The sequence below is a fragment of the Thalassophryne amazonica genome, chromosome 1, assembly GCF_902500255.1.
Source record: "Thalassophryne amazonica chromosome 1, fThaAma1.1, whole genome shotgun sequence".
Lineage (NCBI taxonomy): Eukaryota > Metazoa > Chordata > Actinopteri > Batrachoidiformes > Batrachoididae > Thalassophryne > Thalassophryne amazonica.
The window spans coordinates 60,087,307-60,110,393 of NC_047103.1; the positions used below are offsets into that span (position 1 = coordinate 60,087,307).

Sequence of the window (23,087 nt, forward strand, 5' to 3'; positions counted from 1 at the left end):
CAGTGTGAGCGACGTGTTTCTCAAGCAGCTTGTTCCTCATTTTAAAACTTTACTATAAGTTAGCCTTGTGTTATTTGTGTACTCAAATATTTGTGCTTGATGACTGACTCTACAGTGACACCATAATCACCACAACAGAAGCAGATGCTTCATCACCAAACTTCCAGCTTTGTCCATCCTGCAAGGCCTCATGGATCAGTCTCTCATGTGAACCCCACGATGCCTCTACATCTTTGAGTTTCTATGTGTCTTTGTGTGAGTCAGCATGTCTGAGTGGCTGAATTTAACCAAATAAAAGACAGAAAAGCATTTCTGAAGGTGTATTCTCAATTTGGAGAACTCTGTCAACAGTCATTGGTACTGTTGTGAGGTGGCTTGCAAACTTGCGAACCGCATTTAATCAAAATCCTGTCCTGAGAAGCAAAACTACTGATAACCAAATGAAATTTTAAGACAAACAACACTCATGTAGCTAGCATCTATCCTGAAAAATGTGATATTTATGCTGTCTAATAGACTTTGTTTTTCCAATATGGACCTTCTGGGTTGTGTTGAAACCACACAAGATGGTACAACCTTCCATCCTCCAAGATTCCCGAACAAAGGTTTTATCAACAGAGCTCCAAGAGTCTGCCATCAAAAAAGGTGAAAAAAGGTTTGTTTCACTTACCGAACCTCTTGTATCCAAAAGACTGTACTTCCTCCTCGTCTGCAAAGTCGTCTGTGTGACATAATCAGAAACACATGAAACAAAGAGGTCATCCAACCAATCCTGGAGGTACATTAAAGCAGACTCCTGGTGGAACCAAACAGGAACACTGCAGGGCAGAGAGCCAACATTTCAAAATGTTCATCTTAAACACAATAATCTCTGCGTATATGTGTCTGAAGTTGAAGACCGTAACGTATCATCTCTGCAGTGTCTGCTGCTGAAGAAAGGAGGTTGGAAAAAAAAAGCAGTAAAAGCCACAGGCTGCCGCTTCCCTGGGTTGATGACAGTAAACCCTAATTACCACCGCATTAAGCTACACTACACAGAAGACAAGAGCACAGAGAACATCGGTGGTAATGGGAAACAGATGGAACTATGCTTTAGGGGGCAACATTGATAAGAGGAACCAAAATGTTTGGCTCTGTTGAATCCACAAAAACACAAGCAACTAGCTCAGTCATGAGCTTGCTTCATGTCACCTGCAATGCAAGTGTATTTTCTGGTCATATATCCAGGTCAGTGCAAACCAGAATTCATATACATATACTTATCATTCTCATACCTAAGTTTCATGTTAGCTGGGAACGTTGGGTCCATACCGACTTTATCTTCAAGATGGACCCAGTTGTTGCCATTTGTCTTTTAGCTCCTCACATTTTTCTTCATGCTCACCACAGCGGAGCTAGTAGAGATACGCAGTGGGATTTGGCAAACGTTTTACACTGGATGCCCTCCTGATGCAACTCCAGTTCTACCTGGAGGAACACACACTCCTGGTCAACACCCGGTCCTCCCATCCAAGTACTAACCAGAACCTACTCTGTTTAGCTTCTGTGATCTCACAGGAACAGGCTTACAGGAAGAAGAGCAGCTGCAGCCAGAAGACCCAAATTAACAGCCAGAAATGAATGAAAATTTTTGTCTCACTGGTCCAACATAATCATAACTGAGAAACAGACGAAAGGGTCTGAGGCATCAGATAGAAATGTGACATCACTGGTCTTTAATGGGGCAGCCCAGTCTTGTTTGAACCCCTGCGTGATATCGCGGGATTTGACCACTTCCAGGGACAGCCTGCCAATGCACAAGACAAACACAATTTGCCTTCGTCTAACTCGGGTGAATATCGGTCATTCTGGACGACTGGGCATGGACATCGGGCCTCTGAAAATGCATACTGCACGACAACTGCATGTTATTTGCATTATTATCACTTACTGAGATACACAACACGTGGAATCACATTAACAATATTTAATGTCATTTCAAAACGCAGAACACCCAGCAAACGCATACATAAAAAGTTGGCTCCCTTTAACTTTTGTTGTGTTGGCTGGTACCACGCTGCTCTCCAAATGTGTCAGTGCATCCTCAACAAGCTGGCTGCTTTGGCTGCTGTTCACTGTCGGTCTATCCATGATAAAATCATCCAGAATATCCATATTGGGACCAACACACACTTCTCGCCTTTTAATGTTATCGTCTACGGACAGTTCTTGGGTTGCACATGTTATGATGTCATCACTTCATGCACAGCGGGCGGGTATTGGGATACCCGTCCATTACTGCGGGCAGGTATGGACAGGTAGCGTAAATGTAAATCTATGCTACCGGCCCAGCAATGCCTCAGTAAGTGATAATAATGCCAATAGTATACTCCATCATCATAACCTGCACCAAGGATGAAGCTCACACCCTCTCATTCACTCATCTTCAACCACTTACTTCAATTAAGGATCACGGGGGAAATGGAGCCTATCCCAGCAGTCATAGAGCCTGTCACAGGGCCACATACAGTAGTGTTCAGAATAATAGTAGTGCTATGTGAATAAAAAGACTAATCCAGGTTTTGAGTATATTTCTTATTGTTACATGGGAAACAAGGTACCAGTAGATTCAGTAGATTCTCACAAATCCAACAAGACAAGCATTCATGATATGCACACTCTTAAGGCTATGAAATTGGTCTATTAGTAAAAAAGTAGAAAAGGGGGTGTTCACAATAATAGTAGTGTGGCATTCAGTCAGTGAATTTGTCAATTTTGTGGAACAAACAGGTGAAAATCAGGTGTCCCCTATTTAAGGATGAAGCCAGCACCTGTTCAACATGCTTTTCTCTTTGAAAGCCTGAGGAAAATGGGACATTCAAGACATTGTTCAGAAGAACAGCATAGTTTGATTAAAAAGTTGATTGGAGAGGGGAAAACTTATACGCAGGTGCAAAAAATTATAGGCTGTTCATCTACAATGATCTCCAATGCTTTAAAATGGACAAAAAAAAAAACAAAACAGAGACGTGTGGAAGAAAATGGAAAACAACCATCAAAATGGATAGAAGAATAACCAGAATGGCAAAGGCTCACCCACTGATCAGCTCCAGGATGATCAAAGACAGTCTGGAGTTACCTGTAACTGCTGTGACAGTTAGAAGACGCCTGTGTGAAGCTAATTTATTTGCAAGAATCCCCCGCAAAGTCCCTTTGTTAAATAAAAGACGTGCAGAAGAGGTTACAATTTGCCAAAGAACACATCAACTGGCCTAAAGAGAAATGGAGGAATATATTGTGGACTGATGAGAGTAAAATTGTTCTTTTTGGGTCCAAGGGCCACAGACAGTTTGTGAGATGACCCCCAAACTCTAAATTCAAGCCACAGTTCACAGTGAAGACAGTGAAGCATGGTGGTGCAAGCATCATGATATGGCCATGTTTCTCCTACTATGGTGTTGGGCCTATATATCGTATACCCCATATATCATGGATCAGTTTGGATATGTCAAAATACTTGAAGAGGTCATGTTGCCTTATGCTGAAGAGGACATGCCCTTGAAATGGGTGTTTCAACAAGACAATGACCCCAAGCACACTAGTAAACGAGCAAAATCCTGGTTCCAAACCAACAAAATTAATGTTTTGGAGTGGTCTGCCCAATCCCCGGACCTAAATCCAATTGAGAACTTGTGGGGTGACATCAAAAAGGCTGTTTCTGAAGCAAAACCAAGAAATGTGAATGAATTGTGGAATGTTGTTAAAGAATCTTGGAGTGGAATAACAGCTGAAAGGTGCCACAAGTTGGTTGAATCCATGCCTCACGGATGTGAAGAAATCATGAAAAACTGTGGTTATACAACTAAATACTAGTTTAGTGATTCACAGGATTGCTAAAAAAGCAGTTTGAACATAATAGTTTTGAGTTCGTAGCGTCAACAGCAGATGCTACTATTATTATGAACACCCCCTTTTCTACTTTTTTTACTAATAGCCCAATTTCATAGCCTAGTGTGCATATCATGAATGCTTGGTCTTGTTGTATTTGTGAGAAGCTACGGAATCTACTGGTACCTTGTTTCCCATGTAACAATAAGAAATATACTCAAAACCTGGATTAATCTTTTTAGTCACAGAGCACTACTATTATTCTGAACACTACTGTATAGACAAACAAACATATTCACACCTGGACACACACCTACGGACAATTTAAAACTTCCAGTCCACCTAACCTGCATGTCTTTGAATGTGGGAGGAAACCGGAGCACCGGGAGAGAACCCACGCAAACATGGGGAGAACATGCAAACTCCACACAGAAAGGCCACAGGTGGGAATCAAACCCATGACTTTCTTGCTGTGAGGCAACAGTGCTAACCATTAATTCACCATGCTGCCAAGGTGTAAACTGTTAATCCAAAACTTGACATTTTAAAAAAGAGTTTGCTTTACAACCTTTAGAACCTTCATGGTTCCTCTTGCCAATGCTGTTTTACCACTTTAATCCATATATAATGCCTGTTCACCACCATCACTACAGATTACAATGTCATCGATAAAGGAATTTGTCCACCATTATTGTAAACAAGAACAGAAGAACAAAGAACAGAACTGATCTTTGCTACAATCCCACTACTTTTAGCTCGTCTACCGTTCCTCCCATACAGACCACCGCTGTAATGCTGTCCTTATACACAACCTGCACCACTCACACATACTTCTCTGCCATCCTAACACCATGTTTTGTATGTCTCTCTCTTTATTATTAATATTTAATTAGTCAGTGTCAGTGAAATCTACATACTTAACGTGACTTTTAACTGATTGTACTTTAAAAAAGCTTTAATTCAATTCATTGTTTTGCAAAATGGAAGAAATTCTGTCCAACTGGATTTCAACTGCCACATTTACGCATTTTCATTGATGCGTGGAAGAGTTTCAGCCCCATGTTTCCAGTTAAAGATGAATTTCTTGTTTTACAAGTCAAAAACACAAGTGCATCTACACACCGTGTTCCTACAGCTTAAGGAAAGAAACCTTTTTTTTATGCCAGTTGGAATGAAATCAAAGACCAACATTACTGTATAATAACTGTGCATTATGTCTAACTAGTAGAAGGTGTCTCTGCTCTCAGCATTCCAGCAATAAACAAATGAGATTTCTTGTTTCCGCTATATCACTTTGGGCAGCATTATGAGAAGCTTTCACTGATTCATAAACAGATATCACATTGATACACATTTTTAATTACAGTGCCAGATGAAAACATGAATAAAATCCATATTCCCATAATTTGGCATTTTTAATACTTCTGACAAGCTGATTTAAAACCAGGTAATATCAATGACATTCTTATTTACAGATGAATAAATTGGATGTCTTTTGGGAACTTCTTAAGGAGCCAGCGTATCCCTGTACTCAGATTTTTGTCCGGGTTCAATCTCTGTGTAGCATAACAGTTACATGATGGATTGGGGGGGCGGCTCACTGGAATTTAATGATGCATCCTTTTCCCTCTTAATATCTGCAGTTCAATTACTGGCTGATAACAAGCATAGGGGAGGTGATGGTCCAGTGGATAAGTGTTGGGCTTGAGACCAGAAGATCCTCGGTTCAAATCCCAGCCTGGCTGGAAAATCACTAAGTGCCCTTGGGCAAGGTCCTTAATCCCCTACTTGCTCCCGGTGTGCAGGGAGTACCTTGTATGGCAGCACCCTCACACTGGGGTGAATGTGAGGCATTATTATAAAGCACTTCAAGTGCCTGATGCAGATGGAAAAGCGCTGTATAAATGCAGTCCATCAGGAGTGCCTCTTGAAATCCACACCAGACACTACATTATTATCTTTGATCCACTATCATTGTAATGGAGCTGCACAAACTCGACGTCCTGCAGGTGGCGCTCCTGATCATCAAACCTCATCTCGATCTCACGGAGTCATGTTGGTTTTAATGCGCAACTTAAACTGCGCTTTGTCTGATCAGTCTGATTCTGCATATTTGAGCTTTTTTATTAATGGATACAAAGTGAGGCGGGGTGGGGGGTGGCGGGAGAAAACTTTCACAACTCGTGCACGCGTCTTGTAATGTCATCCAGATGTGGATGCTCATCGCAAAAAAAAACAAAAAACAAAAAGCGCGTCGTCCTTGAAGATGAGACTGTGTGAAGACGTGATCATTAAATGCAGCTCACATACCTTTCATGGCGTTTTTGTCAAAGGGTGAGAGCTCGAGAAGATACGAGGACTCCTGTCACTTTGTGCGCATCTCAACATCCAGTGCGAAGAAACGGGTTCGGCGGAGAACAGGTCACACTAGAAACGACAGAAATCTGTCTTCATGTTGAGTCTTCACATTAAAATCCCATCGACTCTTTTGCTTTGAGAGGATTTGTTTTCTCAGGAGTGACGCGATGATGCCGAAGTGTTGTTCTGCAAAGCTGCTCCGAGGGGAAAAGTCCACTTCCGCTGTTACTTTCAAAGTTAAATCGTTTGCGGACAGCAGCGTGTTGATGTGTCCTGAATGTAGGCACAGCAGTGGTGTCAAAAGTACACACATTTGTTACTTAAGTAGAAGTACAGATACTGCAGTTTAAAAACACTCTGGTAAAAGTTGAAGTATCAACTTGACCTCTTTACTCAAGTAAAAGTGAAAAAGTATGTGCTCCAAAACCTACTTAAAGTATAAAAGTATAAAGTAACCTTTAAAAAAAAAAAAAAAAGGTAGATGCCACTATATGAATTGAAAGCTTAATTTAAAAACTGATTCGTTCTACATGTGGCCCAAGACCCCAAACCCAAAATTATCCCCCAACACCACCTGCATGAAAATGTTTGAATTCTAGAAGCTCTGAAATGCAATCTGGGACTATTCCAGACGATAAACTGCAGTGAGTGCAGCATCCATTTAGTGAGAAAAGAAAAAAAAACAACTTTCCTTATTCAAATTCATTCCAGTAGTATTCTGCTCTTACTAGGATGCAGCAGTTTTCTAGTTTGGCAGATAGTTCTGGAGGAAATCACATAAGAAATTAACAAACTGAAAATATGGTTTGACCGAAACAAATTGTCATTAAATAAGACAGGGATGAAGTGGAGGTGTAAGAGTCACTAGGTGTTCACAGATAACACTTATTTATTTATTTATGTATGTATTTATATATGTATGTTCATTGTTAGTTGCTTTTATATTTTCTGTTGTGTTTCTATTCAGGTTCTTTTTGCCTCTTTCTCTAAAATTGTATATAATAATCATTAGATTATTAATATATAAACAAAAATAAATTTAAGAATTACAATTTGAAAACAAATGTACCCGAACGTGACGAGAGCTGCTTAATGCTAACTTTTAACATTGAAAATGCCATAGACATGCTAATGCGTTAGCGTCGCTCCCGTTTTTAAGTTATAAAATACATCTATCAACTGTTTCAGAAGACCATAACAGATCGGTTTAACATAGAAAAGATAAATAATACTCACAGACGTATGCTCTTTAGGGTTTTAGCGGGGGAACATTAAGCGAAAGAAAGAAAGAATAAACGAAGCAATAGGTCGAAGCATTGCTTCAATCTGCGAACCACTGCTTGGATTGGTTCACGGTTCAAAGCAAAGCCGCGCTGCAGAAAAGTTGATTACAGGCGCACGAAATATATATATATATATATATATATATATATATATATATATATATATATATATATATATATATATATATATATATAAACATTAAACTGAAGCCAAGAGTAACGAGGCTGTTTGTTTTAAAAATGTAAGGAATAGAAAGTACAGATAGTTGTGTGAAAATGTAATGAGTAGAAGTCAGAAGTAGGCAGAAAAATAAGTAAAGGAGTAAAGTATAGATACCTAAAAAGTGTACTTAAGTACAGTAACGAAGTATTTGTACTTCGTTACTTGACACCTCTGAGGCACAGATACCATATCAGAAACCTATGGTAGCAAACACTAAAAAAATAGCGTCGAGTCATGTATTTTTATTTAAATGTTGATTTATTTGACTTTTTAAAATCAGGGATAAACCTATTAATTTATGAAGTACTGCACAAAAATCTGAGACGTTTTTTCATACAGAAAAGATGCTGCAAAAATAACAAAATTTTTCAAAGGTGAATTAACAATCAGCATAATTAAGCATTGACGATTTAACAAAATTAATAATTTGGATTGCTCTTTCGCTTTTAAAATGGAATTATTTTGGTGAACTGTGCTGTGGTTTTTATGAGATCGTCATCAGTTAAGATATTATTATTGCCTGTTTGTTATTTTTGTTCAACAATTGGCTATAAGTCACACAATAATCTGAAAAGATCTGTTGCTTTCTACTTGCTTTAAAAAATTCTCAGGAATTAGTTTGAAAATTTTCTAAATCAAAAATGCTGAATTGTCGCACTTCATAATTCAGCCAACACATCAAGTATTTTGGATACCACCTCAGTTTTTCTAAGCAATTGTGCATGGGTTTGTGCTTTTCCACAACATAAAAAAATCGTAAGACCAAACTAAGATAAGCGACACTATTTAATGAAATTTTCCATTTTATTTAAACCTTTAAATGCAATGCTTGAAAACATTAAGGTGCTACAGTATTTGTAGAGGTGATTGACCGATGAACTACGTCTTATTGCCAGTTGGAATTTACACCAGTTTAATTAAGTAGACTTTTTTTGTGAAGGTTTAAAAACTTATTTCTAGTGTTTCCTGTTCCTCTGTGTGCGTCTTGATGCATTACATCTGGCCAGTGCCCACATCCAAACTCTGCAAACTTTTTTTTCCTCTTGAAGTCAGTGAGTGTGTCCTGTCCCATCTCCCCTCCTGCTGTGTGTACTCCTGAAAGGGAAAAGGAGGTGTGCTGGGGTTTCGACACCACAGACCCTGTCGTGCAGCGGTGCAGCCATCCAGCCGGAGATGAGATTAAGTTACGGGAGGGGGTGTTCATGGCTATCCAGTCCTGGGGTGAAAATCTGGTTTCCATTAAAGATCATTTCAAAGGTTTGGGGAGATGGGGGGTACTCTGGAATGGTTCCTGTTTTGTTTTTTTGGTTTGTGACATATTCATATAACCATTAAGACTGTAACATAATTGAAAGAAACTTTAAATTCACTACAATTCATTTGTGCAATGCCAAAACATAGCATAAGGAATCTCAAAGCAGATCACATGAACATCCACATCTTACACACCCCATGGGCAAGTATAACGGTACTGAGCATACGGTACCATAGTAGTCTGACAGTAATAGTAAATGACATGAAACTAAAGTTTGGTACCCAAAGATCCTCTCGAGAGACATAGTACCAAAGATATCCAGTCATCTCCGTAGGTCACTGCTTTCCAAATATCTTTCTCCTGCAAAGATATCAGCATTGCCAAACACCTCTGTCCAGCTTTTTCCAGGCATCTATTACTGTACTCCTACATCTTTCCTTGAAGGGTCAGAAGATGTGCAGTGCTTTTCAGAAACTGACTGAATACATTTTGTACAAAGAAAGGAACACAAATTATTAATTGTAAAAGAGTATTTTGCTGGAGAGCATCTATAATGTTTTCATTGGACAGGTCTCAAAATCGTTCCAAAGGTCTAAATTGACCGATGTGCCTGGCAGGATTCCAGGTGCAGCAGTAATTCCAGCAGTTCTTGGGTCCATAATCTCCAAGGCCTGTGGATGCAGATGACTGATCAAAGGCAGAGAAGAAATGCATCCTTTCAGGGTAATGAGGAACATCAGAGACCTCAGGCTCTCGCTGATATCTTACCTGTACAACTCAGTGCCAGTGGACAACACCAATGAAGATCTAAAATTAGTCATTTATGGTCATTTCAAACTATTTAATTTGCAGTAAAAAGATACAGCTAAAAAAAAACCATTTAGATTTGTCTTATTTCTTTGGATAAGGGCATCAACAAGCCCCCTCGTTCTTAGAAGTTAAAGTGACCAATTGCCTGTTTTTTAAAGCATCCAAACTCTTATTGTCCTGTTGGCTGTAACTGGAGAAGCAGGCTGGTTAAAGCTGAGATAGGAATCAGGCCAGGCTTATAAAAAGCAGCTGACTGTAGACTATCTAGCAGCCGGGGTCCTGCTGCTCCTCCTCCAGGGGTTGGGACCTCATTTGCTGGGTCAGGACTTTCAGTGGTGGGCTCAGATTAACCATGGAATGAGGAAGTACACAGATCTTCCACACATTCCAAGCTGCCACAAACAACGGTAACTCATATGATCCAGTAAGCACCAAACGGGGTGTTGATAGAGGCCAGAAACAAAGTTAATGGGGTCATAGTATACACCTTTTCAACAACATTCATGCATGTAACCAAAAACATCACACAGGAACTGAGATGATGTAATCTTTGAAAACTAGAAAGGCACTCAGAGAGTTCCTTCACCCAACATGATCACAGATTAAAGGCAGGAGCTGCTCCTTGATCAAGATCATGGGAATCAGGATCAAAGATTAAAGACCAGATCCAAAACAAATGAATCAAGATCAAACATCAGAGATCAATTATCAAAGGCAGGATCCATCCCTTGACCAGGATCGAGGGCAAACAGCAGGATAAATGATCAAAGACAGGAACATCCCAGACAAAGAAATCATAATAAAAGCTCAAAGATCTGTCCTCAAAAGCAAGCTCTGTTCCTGGATAAGGATAAAAAAAAGAATCAATTATCAAAGGCAGAATCAAGAATCAAAACCATTCCATCATGGCGTAGAGCGCCATCTATAGACTGACGTGTTCAACAATCCAACAATCAGAACAGAAACTGCTTCAGATGAACCTGTTCTGTTCTGCTGGTCATCAGAATGAGACTGATTCTCGACCATCAAGAATAAAACTAAGTAAGACTTGTTCATATGAATATTAAAAATTATAAACTTGTCCGGCCTTTGGAGGTGGATGCTGCTGGATTTCTAGACACCTCATATCCAGGGCAGCCACTTTCATATCTTCATTGTGCCGTTATGTAAAACCTAACTTTGCACAAACACATTTAAAAAAAAGTCATTTAAATATAACTGTTTTGTATAAAAACACCAGACAGACACACAAACATATTTCAGTGCCACAGAAACACCAGCTCAAGCCCACAGAAACTGATCCTGGCATGTGAGAGGGCCGGGAGCCTCATTCATCAAACTGCACATGCACAGATTTGTGTTTAAACCGTACATACGATCATGTCTACGCAAAGTATGGAAATTATTAACTTGTACTTGGATTTGAGAATGTGTGTATTTTACCATATTCATACACAGCTCTGACATCTAGTGGTAGAACAAAGGAACTACAAGAGCACGCATCCTCACCCACATTCGTTCCTTCCACAAATTAATAATTACACAATTTGTCATTGTGTCGAGTTAGAAATAGACATGTAGCCTCATTGGTGTCAAAACCTAGAAAACACACCTGTGTGAACTCAACAGCAGCTTTTGTCATCATCATTTAAACAAAAATATAAATAAGAGGTTTTTTATCTTCATAAAGACGTCACAGGAGCGCAAAGGATTCTGGGACAATTGTAACGATAAACAAAATATTAATTCTGTCAATTGGAAAGTTTTATGCTGGTTCTTGTGGTGAGTGTGTTAAACGTTTCTCACAGTTTGTTAAAATTACGTCCAAAAGTGATTTTGATGTCTAAATTAAGAAACAACATGACATCATCAGTGAATGAGAAGTGCAGGTGGTGAACTACAAATACCTGGAAGACGACTTTTTACCAACAAGTGGTGTATTTACTTTTTGTCTCTCTGCTGCGTCCTCACACAAACACTTCAATATCTATTTCACAAAAGTTAATTTTCTTAGCTCTCTTAATCGTTATTCTGATGAGGAACACAAGCAACAAATGGATAATTTGTTAGCATATGTGATTAAATGAGGGCATTTCTGAATGCAAATGACCATGTACATGCGCTTTAACATGTGGAACTTACCAACAGTTGATACTTACTGATGTACGTTCAAACGGCATCCATCTGTTTGATAAATATGGATTATTTTGTACTTACACATATACTAATTTTGGTCATATATTTAGAAACTTTTCTATGCACAGTTTGATAAATGAGGACCTGAACATTAACAACCATGTAAACCTGGACAATAAGACATGGATAAGCCAATATTTCACAGTGTCTGCACACAAAGGCTGTTTGAATGAGAACCAAACCTTAAACACAAACAGTCATCCAAAGGATCAGCACAATGTGGCTGAAAATGATCACAAAATCATTTTACCACCACCAGCAACTCACAAAGTTAATGTACCTACACGGTCTTGCAAGATGTTTTCTCGAGTTATGGATACTCGAAGAGCATTTTTGGTCTCTTGGAACTCTTTCAGCTGGTTCTGTAAATTCTTCACCATTATCTGCAGGTGAACATAAGGATATTAAAAAAATAAGGACGCGACCCCTGTTGAGCTCATTGGTAAGTTCAGCAACCTTGGAGCATGCACATTTCATGGTGTCACTTGCATGTAGATGGTCCAACTCCCTGAGGTGTTCTTTCTTCATGGTGCGATGCTGCTCTTCAAAGTGCTCCTTCAGTCTAAGACATCCATTACATGCAGTTATTCACACATTCATGCTCTTTAGAAAAGCATTTCAACTTGTACTCACCTGTGTAATTCATCCTTGGCTTGTGCAACATCAGCTTTTAATGAGTCTTTCTCCTGCTCATTCTGCAGCTCCAGTGCCTCTAAGCGCTGCCTGAGAACCACGTTCTCCACAACGTCTGCGGTATCTGTCAATCACAGTATTCAAATATTTTACAAAGGGTTTCCCCAGAACTTTGGGTGTTTTTAATATGAAGAAGAAGAAAAAAACCAAAGTTGGTCAAACAGATAAAATTAACATCTATACATATATGCTCTGTGACAGATTGGCGGCCTGTCCAGGGTGGACCCGCCTTTCACTCAATGACTGCTGGGATAGGCTTCACCCGCCCGTATAGCAGACAGCACAGTCCACGTGCGCCACAGCCTGCAGTTCAGTGGAGACAAAGGCCCAAATCCAACACTCTCCCTTCATTTTGCACAGTTACATGAATGTGCAAAATTTGAGTGGCTCAAAGTGACCGGACCCTGCACTTCTCAGCACACACTTAGCAGAAAATCAGCCATGAGGAAATGTGGACTTTGCTGGAATGGTCTAATATGTGCTTCAAAGTGCCAGATCTGCCACTGCCAAGAGGACTGTTTAATGTCCAACAGGACCAGAGAGCTGTCCTACCCAAGAGGAACTAGAACCACCTGAGCTGATGGGTGATTGAGAGTAACAGAAGAATTAAAAGTGAGCAAGTACGACAGAGTGAGGTGCTACATGGTGGAGGTCTGGACTGTGTTTGATGGGCAGCTGTGAGTCTGAGAGGGAGACGAAAGGACCTGGCCTGAATCAGTGGACTTTCCAAGGTTTTAGAGCGAACCAAGTGCAAGAAGAGACTGATTTCAGGAGGTGGAGGATTTTCTTTACAAAGAACACCACACTCCAAGACAGGTGGACCCTGGGCCCAGCCAGCCCAGAACGAGCAGAGGAACTGAACCAAAACATGTACCCCAACATAGAAAGCAATCCTAAGCACAAGATCAAATCCACCTCTGAGCATCTAGAAATAAAATGACCACTGTGGAGCAGCTGAGTCAAAGTCCTGACTGGAAACTCACTCAGAAGATCTGACAAGACTTTACAAAGTCTGTTCACCCTTGAAAACCATCTAATGTGGCTGAAACAAACTCAGAGCACATCCCAGCACTGGGACAATGACAGCGGGCAGCAACTGGGCCGTGGCTGTTCGGACTTTTCTCCTTCCATATCCGTGTGATGTCAGCAATGTTTTGGTTTTTTTTATGCAAGAATAGAAAGAAAAATCTGAGGTTTAAATCCAAATCATTAGTAAAATATACTTTTCTGATGATATAATATTTGAGGTTTTTTTTTATTTCAGATACGGGGTAACTGTTGAACCTCAGGCCTCCTGCTGGTCAGTGGAGGAATTTATCGTTTAAGTGTAGTTTGTGTTTACTGCGGTCATCTTTGTCTTGTATTAAAAAGACAGACCTGACATGAGAAATGTACTATTGAACTTACCAGGAAAAAAAATACACCGCATGATGTCTATGATGTGAAAAACTCAAATAATTTGTCTCTGACATCACATCAACATCAGGGCAGTAAAGTACTAAAGTACTGACTGAGCTCTACCAAATAAAATGTTATTTTTTGAGAAAATCAAAAAGGCACACACGAGATAGTTTACTCTTCACGCAAGCATGCACAGAATCATCGGCCTTGACAAAAGTCCACATCTATACCTGAGCAGAGACTGTGCTGATAGGGCTGCTCAGATTGAAGAGCTGGAAATGTACTTCGACAATCTTCTCCTGAACTCAGAGGGACATGGGTCTCCTTAGTTTTACATTCCTGTTGTAGACTTGAGACACACAACATGCTCTTCCTCTCCTTCTGGAGTCTCTGCACAGTGTGAGTCAGCTCTTGAATGGTTTGGATCTTGGTGGTGACCTCTTGGCTCAAATGCTGTATCCTTTCTCTGTAAGCCGCCTCAGCCTGGCGATGGTGGCTGCTCGGGGTCGTCTGTGCCTGCAGGGACAATATTTTATATGAAGACAAAAGGTCACATTTTCCATTCAACACAGCTGGACAGATATTTAGAACTAAACCTTATAAGGCAGTGTCAAGAAATCCAAAACTTAAAAAAGAAAAAAAAAGAAATATGTACAGGTTTCATGCTGTGCCGAAGAAATTACTTTTCTGCATTGAAGTAAAGCACATTGGTTCAGATAGCTCAGTTATTCTTCCTCCTGTCAGTCAGACAGCATGGGAGTTTCACAAAAATGGAAATGGAGGATTCTGACTTGGTGAAGACAGTGCAGTAGCTCGGGTATGGGCTTATACACACACTGATATATCAACATGTTGACCAGTACATGTTTACATCTGTGTGTTCAAAAAGTTGAAATTCCTCTGAAATTCCTATCAAGGCTTTAAAATGATCTACCGATTCAAATATGACAGCAAGGGCCACCATAGAGGCCAGCAACACGTTGCCTTTGTTCAGCCACTGGTGTCATGACACATTAATCCTGCTGCTGACCAATCACAGCTTTTTACAAGGCACAGACTGAAAAATACATGTAAAAATACTTCTGCCACTCATACATACTCATCGGTTGGTTCATCATTTATCTTTGCGTGCCTTTGAAAGGGGTATACTTTGCTGAAAACTAATTTTAGCATTCATTCATTTTCTGCAGCTTATCTGCGTCCAGGTCGCAATGGCAGCAGATGATGCAGCTCCTCCCACACTTCCCTATCCTCAGCCAAGTCCTGTAACTCTTCCCGGGGAATCCTGAGGTATTCCCAATCTAGATGGGAAATACAATCCCTCCAGCTTGTCCTGGGTCTTCCCCAGGGCCTCCTTCCAATAGGACGTGCTTGGAAGACCAGGGAGACCGTCAGGGGCATCCTCACCAGATGCCTGAACCACTTCAGCTGGCTCCGTTCAATGAGAAGAAGCAGTGGCTATACTCCGAGTCCCTCCCGGATAGTTGAGCTTCTCACCCTCTTCAAAAGTGTAAGATAAGATACTTGACAGAGGAATTGAATTTCTGCCACTTGTATCCGTGATCCTATTCTTCCAGTCATGACCCAAAGTTCATGGACATAGGTGATGATAGGAACAGAAGTAAATTGGCTGGTTAACAGAGTCTCGCCTTCTGGCTCAGCTCCTTCTTCAGCCACGATGGTCTGGTACAGCATCTGCAAAACATCAGTTGCCGTCCCAATCCGCCTATCAATCTCACACTCCATCTTAACCCCAACTCATGAACAAGACTCCAAGATACTTAACTTGGGGCAATAACTTTCCCCTAACCCAGGGGCACAATCCACCAATAAGTGCATGTAGTCTTGTTATTTTCCATGTTCAGTTAAAACTCATGATTGTTTCTTCTAAGGACTAATCACTGAGATGAGATGAGATATACTTTATTGATCTCACAGTGGAGAAATTACGTTTACACTCCAGTTACCTCAGATAGCAATTAGTCCACAATTATTACTTGTTTACCGTAATAATGGCACACAACAGAATTAAAGACAGCACATACACACTTGACATTATGTGCACTAAATTTGAAGAAGGCTGTTACCCGAATTGAGGCAAGTGGGTGAAGGTCGCGCAGCAACCCTGAGTTGTGCCACCGTCAGCTTGGGGGGGGAGAACCAGCTGCAGCTAAAACCACGCCGCCCCCACAGAAGGGAAAGGGTGTGATGTGAGCAGAAGCCAGAGTGGGGGGTGTGTGATGGGGGGTAGGAGGGGGGTGGGGAGAGGGAGTGGAGCATGCTTCAGTCCTATGAAAAACAGTTTATTGTCTTTGTTGGTTGAGATAAGAAGGAGCCAAATAATCACCAATGCCTGAAGATATTCCTCTGGAGAAAAACAGTTGGACAATTTGTCCTTCAGGCTTGATAAGCCTGCCTTGTTATGGTTTGAGCAGTGAAAAACACTTTTAACAGTTACACTTGAACAAACCAAATCTGAATTAATAATATTCCCAATTATGAATTAAGAATATTCCTCGGCCTCCGAAATCTTCAACTTCATCTGCAAGGCATGCATCTGCTCCAAGATGTCATCCAACTTGCGTCTAAGTTCAAGAGTCATCGCAGCCTGAGAATGCAATGCCTTGCCCACCTCGTTAATCATGACGGACAAGCGAGGGGCCGTGGTTCTTGATGCCGCCGTCTTGCCAATTTTCCGATAGATCAGGGCAGCACATAAGCCAGAGAGTACCAGCCCTGCTACCTTAAGACCAAATATGAATAAATCCTCGACGTCCTCAATGGAGAAAGGCGACAAGCATGCGATACGCCAAGACCCCCAGGAGTCGAGAACATAGCCCACAGGATGCGTTCCATCTGGGCAGGTAGGATCCCCCGGTCCTGACCTTCTTGTAGAAAAGATGGTGTCAATAGCATTCAGAGACCAGCTGATCAGTTCCATGGTTAATCCAATAGTAGTCCAATAGATCCAGTATCCAATATAATTTGAGGAATTTACAGTTTGGTGAAGTAGGGACTTGAAGGTTAAAGCAGAGAGCAGAGATAAGGGAGAGTGGAGGAGATGCGACCGCCCTTGTCGGAGTCCCAAGCTGTCAAGTGTTTGTCATTGTGTCATTGTGTTTGAATTGTGTCATTCCTGTACAAACCTTCTGTTTAAGCTGCTGCTCGAGAAACTGAATCTTGTCCTGGAGAGATTTCTCTTTGTCTTGGTGGACTGTCTTCAGGCACTGCAGCTCTTCTTTCAGGGTCTGGATCTGTGAACCCCATTCTTCAGTCCCAGAGTTAGGTGATCCTAGCTGTTACTTCTGTGCCAGCTGTTGCTGCAGGTCAAGATTTTGTGTTCATACTGGAGCTGAAAGTTCCAAAGACAAGTATTTTGAGGCATTTGAATTTTTTAGGTTTGTATATTGTAGAAACTGCATTATACGAGGTCTGTTAGAAAAGTATCGGACCTTTTTATTTTTTGCAAAAACCTGATGGATTTGAATCACGCGTGCTTGCATGAGCAAACCTTGAACCTTCGTGCACATGCGTGAACTTTTTCACGCCTGTCAATTGCATCATTTTCTGGTAAGCAGCCTTTGTGTGGGATGTGTGCAGTGAGCTCGGTGGATTTTCATTTCAAGGAAAAAGATGGAACGACTGGAGCAGCGCCGCATCAAATTTTGCCAGAAACCGGGCGACACCCAGGTGGAAACCATTTGGATGATTCAGATGGCTTTCGGTGACTTTTCAGCCGTGTGACTATCCGAGAAATTGTGGAAGAGGTGGGCATGTCACAGCATGTCCTGTGAGACTTCCAACACAGAGGTGCTTTTGCGCCGCCGTCAGCAGCAGCATGAATTTCACCACCAGTCTTTTCATGGCCAAATCTTCTGTCACAGTGGAATGTACCGAAAAAGTGCTGATGTCCACCTCTTCCGCAATTTCTCGGATAGTCACACGATGGTCCCGCATCACCACAGCGTTCACTTTGGAAATGATCTGGTCATTTCAGCATGTTGATGGCCGACCGGAGCGTGGCTCGCTCTCCACCGTTGTGCGGACGTCTTTAAACTGGTTGTACCGCTCCTTAATCTGTGTGATGCCCAAAGCATCGTCACTGAAAGCCGTCTAAATCATCCGAATGGTTTCCACCTGGCTGTTGCCCAGTTTCTGGCGAAATTTGATGCGGCGCTGCTCCAGTCGTTCCATCTTTTTCCTTGAAATGAAAATCCGCCGAGCGCGCTGCACATGTCCCACACAAAGGCTGCTTACCAGGAAATGACGCAATCGACAGGAGTGAAAAAGTTCACGCATGCACACGAAGGTTCAAGGTTGGCTCATGCAAGCACACATGATTGAAATCCATCAGGTTTTTGCAAAAAATAAAAAGGTCTGATACTTTTCTAACAGACCTCGTACTTGTTCATGTGAAAATTTATTGGGTTTTGTTTAAACTATCTGATTCGGCACATTTTTCGCTACAAATTCAAGATATGAAAGCCGTTCACATTCCTTTCAATTCCACATTAAGAACAGTTATACAGGGATTAACGAAAAATTGTTTCATGACCACCTATCAGCTCATTCAGGAAATTACTAATATGAGCCATACTATGAGGAAATACACCGACTATATTAATCTGGTCAAATAATTTCAATATTGTAGCACAGATTAATAATGACACCAGGTAAGTGAGTTGGATGAACATATTCTGCTGCTGTGTGTTGCCACATTCAACACCCTACAGATCGTAAGTTCGCAACTGACAACCACCCAAGCAAACATTGGTCCATCGCTGTCCATAAATCTGTCATAGTCAACTGATATGGAGACAGGTTGTTTATTTTGTTGAGTTACTGGGGTCCACAGTACTGAGGAAACTGAGGACCGGATCATCAGTGAAACGTAAGCAGGTCAGTTAAAAGGTTCTGCCCTCTACCCAATTGTTTCAGTAACAAGAAAGACACTCACATCAACAGAATATCTGCTGTTCTACGAGGGTAGACTGAAAAGTTCTAAGGCTCACTATGATACAGTTAATGCATTAACTGCATCATAGTGAGCCTTAGAACTTTTCAGCCTACCCTCGTATGTTGTCACCTTCCCTTTCCACACACATGCGCAAACACCGATACATTTTTGCATCCCCCACACAAACACGGGGAGGACATGCAAACTCCACACAGAAAAGACCATGAGGGAAGTGATCCCAGGACCTTCTTGATGTGCAACAACAGTGCTAACCACTAAGCCATTGTGCCGTCCAGTATGAGGGTAGCCCATTTCTCTGGACATGATCCAGTAGGTACTTGAGTGCTGAGGAACCTAGGCTGAAGAAGACAAGATGGTTTCATGTGGTACGGATGGACTGGTTGTAAATGGTAAATGGAGTGTATTTATATAGCGCTTTTCCAACTGAATGCAATGATGCCTCACATTCACCCATTCACACACACACTGATGTTAGGGCACTGCCACGCAATTTGCTCACTACACACCGGGAGCAACTCGGCAGTTAAGGATTTGCCCAAGGGCTCTTAGTGATAATCTGGTTTGGCTGAGGTTTGAACCGAGGATCCTCTGGTCTCAAGCCCAACCATTAGGCCATCACCCCCTGACAAGGGAACAAGGTGATAACTTGCCTGGGTGTTTGCCTTCCAGAATCCAGAGCGTTTCTGTGGTGTGGTGGATGCAGCAACCAAAGCAGCGAATACACCCAGACTTGATTTGAATTGGTCCTCGTCTCACAACCATACAGTAAATCTGAACGCTACATGATGCCTTGGACCTTCATCCTCATGCAAACTCACCAACATCAACAAACACTTCTGTCCAATAATTGCATGTCTACAAAGGCTTTTCTCAGCATTTCTCAACAGGTTTAACCACCTCACCACATTGTACCTGCCACTACGTACGCAACTGATGGCGAGGCCAAGAAATGACTCAAAGTCTGGAGCTTACTATTGACCCTTAACATTCACAAATCCAGACACTTCAACTGTTCACTCACCAGTGAGCTCACCAACAAAGCCCCCAAGTTACTGGTGCCCATGATTTTAAACACCCAGTTCTTGCAAGTACTGAACAGAGTAGGAGCCACAACACAGCCTCTTATCTTGGTTGACTGAAACCGTTTTTCTATGGCCTGCATGGCTTGCTTGGCCTTGTTATCCTAGTTTTCCAGCTCATCTCTCAGGTGCTGAATTTCACTTTTCAGCACGGCCTTGACGTGGTCTTGTGGGTACTGCACTGCAGCAGCTTCTTAGTCATTATGTCTAGCCATATTTGCAGCACAGACCAGAGCAGGAAGTGTTGGGTTTCTAGTTTTCAGTTTTCCTTCTAACACCTTGACCTAGTAAACAGAAAAACATACAACAATGAAGGACCAAACTACCAAGAGCGCTGTGATGCCAATAAAATAATTGCAGAAAGGACTTTCAGCTCTTAAAATAAGTTATTTTTCTTCTTGCTGGTGGTTTCTTTCAGCTCAGGCTGAGAAACGCACCCAGAGCACCACATTATAACAGCGAGGGGCTTCTTTAAAACATTGTTTATTCACAAGCAATTTCCATGACAAGGAAATTTTCAGAGGATTTGTGTGGAGAGAGACATTTGTGGAAACAAACATATAACACTATGGGCTAAAAATCATAATGCCAATTTTGTCCAATATTGTGCAGTTCGAGCTGTAACTGAAAACACATTTTGAAATATTGTACACACTACTAATATAACCTGAAAACAGAGAAAAGACCAGATACATTCCTCCCAAACCTCTGCTGTTAAAAACACACAGTAGATGCAAACTATAAAGAGGTTGCATGACCTACATTTCAAGTGTTTTGACATTTCACAGCCACCATAGCCAGACCCCAACAAATGCTTATCAACAATGAAGAGAAGTTCGGGATTTAAAAACATTTCTTATGAAATCAGACAGTGATATAAACATAAAGTTGAGTTGGTTGGTTTTATAGATTTTTTTATGGTGTAAATTTGCCAAAGATAGAGTTTGTAGATATTTTTATCTTCCTTGCTCTTATCCAGTGGTGTTCAGTCACAACAAATATTACATTTCATTACCTCTCCATATAAAACTGATCTCAATCCAAACAGAGTGATGAGAACAGATGACGGCTAAAGTTCACATTGAGGATTAAATCTAATATGTTGTCCAGTGGAGAGCTGATTGCCACACCACCTTTTGTGGATCACAGAAAATGCCACATAAAACTGAATTTTTAACTTTGTACAGTATTAAGTACAACCAATATTAACCTGAATTTTTTTCCAGCCTTGTGAGTTGTAAAGAAATCATTTGTAGTTGTTCTCAAGCTTTATTTTGTGTGAACAATGATGAGGAGTGTCACATTGTCAGTGAACATCAGTTATGACATTTTATTCATGTGGTGCGCTCCACTGATTATGAACTCAGTGCCTGGAAAAAGCCAAGGACACAGCCACATTTCAACTGAGAGATGGTGACTTTCAGGAGGTGGGGGACAGACTGGCTGTCTGCCTGGTTGCCATCCAGAACCCAAAGCACTTCTGTAGTGTGGCGCATGCAATGATGTGCAGCGCCAAAATATGCTCAGACCTGAACTGACCAAAGAGGTTTTGCCTCCAATAACAATTTTGTCAGCATGATCTCAGGGAAGCATCATGCAAACCTCTTAAAGTACCAGAAGATTTTCAGTTTTATTTGAACAGGTAACTTTAAAAAGTATATTTTATTTTGTGCAGCAGAGAGCTGACTGTCTGTCATTGGGTTGTTACAGTGATGTTTGTGGCTCACAGAAAATAATATTTTACTGTTACCATTTCACCTGAAACTGAAATGTGGCACAAGCAAATAATTTACAGCTACAGCTACATATAATTTACTTGTTTTTCATTTATGAAATCTGTAAACTCATCATGTAATCACAAATGTAACATTTTGTAAACGATATGTTTGGGGTAGAATAAAATGTCATATTTTGTTTGTGTCTACAACCCCAAATCAGAAAAAGGTGGGATGATATTAAAAATTAAGGAAGCGCCGCTACGTTGGAGTTTACTCCAGGAGACGAGAGGGTTGCCTCCCTGCGTCTTCGGGTGGCGGGGGAGAAAACTCTGGCTGTTGTTTGTGCATATGCACCGAACAGCATTTCGGAGTATTCGCCCTTCTTGGAGTCCCTGAATGGAGTCTTGTATGGGGCTCCGGTGGGGGACTCCATTGTTCTGCTGGGGGACTTCAACGCACACGTGGGCAATGACAGAGACACCTGGAGAGGTGTGATTGGGAGGAACGGCCTCCTTGCTCTAAACCCGAATGGTCATTTGTTATTGGAGTTCTGTGCTAGTCATGGACTATCCATAATGAACACCATGTTCGAACATAAGGATGCTCATAAGTGTACAAGGTCTGTTAGAAAACTATCCGACCTTTTAATTTTTTTTAAAAACTATATGGATTTGAATCATGTGCGCTTGCATCAGCCAAGCTTGAACCTTCGTGCGCATGCGTGAGATTTTTCACGCCTGTCGGTTGCATCATTTGCCTGTGGGCAGGCTTTGAGTGAGCACTGGTCCACCCCCCTCGTCAGATTTTCATTTTCAGGGAAATGGCTGAGTGATTGGAGCAGCGCTGAATCAAATTTTTCCAGAAGCTGTGAGAGACAGCCAGGTGGAAACCATTCGGAAGATTCAGACAGCGTTCGGTGAGGATACTCACAGATTAAGGAGCATTACAACCGGATTAAAGACGGCCCACAGCGGTGGCGGCGGCGCACCGCACTGTGAACAGCCATCAACAGGCTGAAACGACCAGATCATTTCCAAAGTGAATGCTGCGTTGATCCGGGACGTTGTCTGACTACCAGAGAAATTGCAGAAGAGGTGGACATCAGCACTTTTGCGGCACATTCCACTGTTACAGGAGATTTTGTAATAAAAGACGTGCGGAGGAATTCGCGCGTCGGGACGGAGCCGCAATGGCGCACAACAAAAAGCACATCCGTGTTGGAAGTC

The 23,087-nt window shown here is 41.4% G+C and overlaps 2 protein-coding genes across 4 annotated transcripts in view; both read right to left on the reverse strand.

Annotated features, from left to right (window-relative positions):
* Positions 1-6,423, reverse strand: part of LOC117510908 (collectin-12-like) — a 134,871-nt gene extending 128,448 nt beyond the window's left edge. For 2 of the 3 annotated variants that reach the window (XM_034170820.1, XM_034170812.1), the window contains exons 1-2: positions 6,178-6,422; positions 671-721 (exon numbers count right to left, since the gene is read on the reverse strand). In XM_034170820.1, coding sequence (XP_034026711.1) covers positions 671-721; positions 6,178-6,184 — 58 coding nt within the window. In that variant the 5' untranslated portion in view covers positions 6,185-6,422. Of the gene's footprint in view, positions 1-670; positions 722-6,177 lie in introns of all 3 variants that reach the window. The other variant, XM_034170828.1, reaches the window with a different exon arrangement.
* A 7,861-nt stretch (positions 6,424-14,284) lies between these two features.
* On the reverse strand, positions 14,285-20,226 carry LOC117504078 (centrosomal protein of 162 kDa-like). The gene is made up of 3 exons (XM_034163805.1): positions 20,086-20,226; positions 17,233-17,382; positions 14,285-14,602 (listed from the first exon to the last, which is right to left on the reverse strand). Exons 1-3 carry the CDS (start codon positions 20,224-20,226, stop codon positions 14,285-14,287), a joined length of 609 nt encoding a protein of 202 aa, XP_034019696.1.
* Between the last annotated feature and the right edge of the window lie 2,861 nt (positions 20,227-23,087).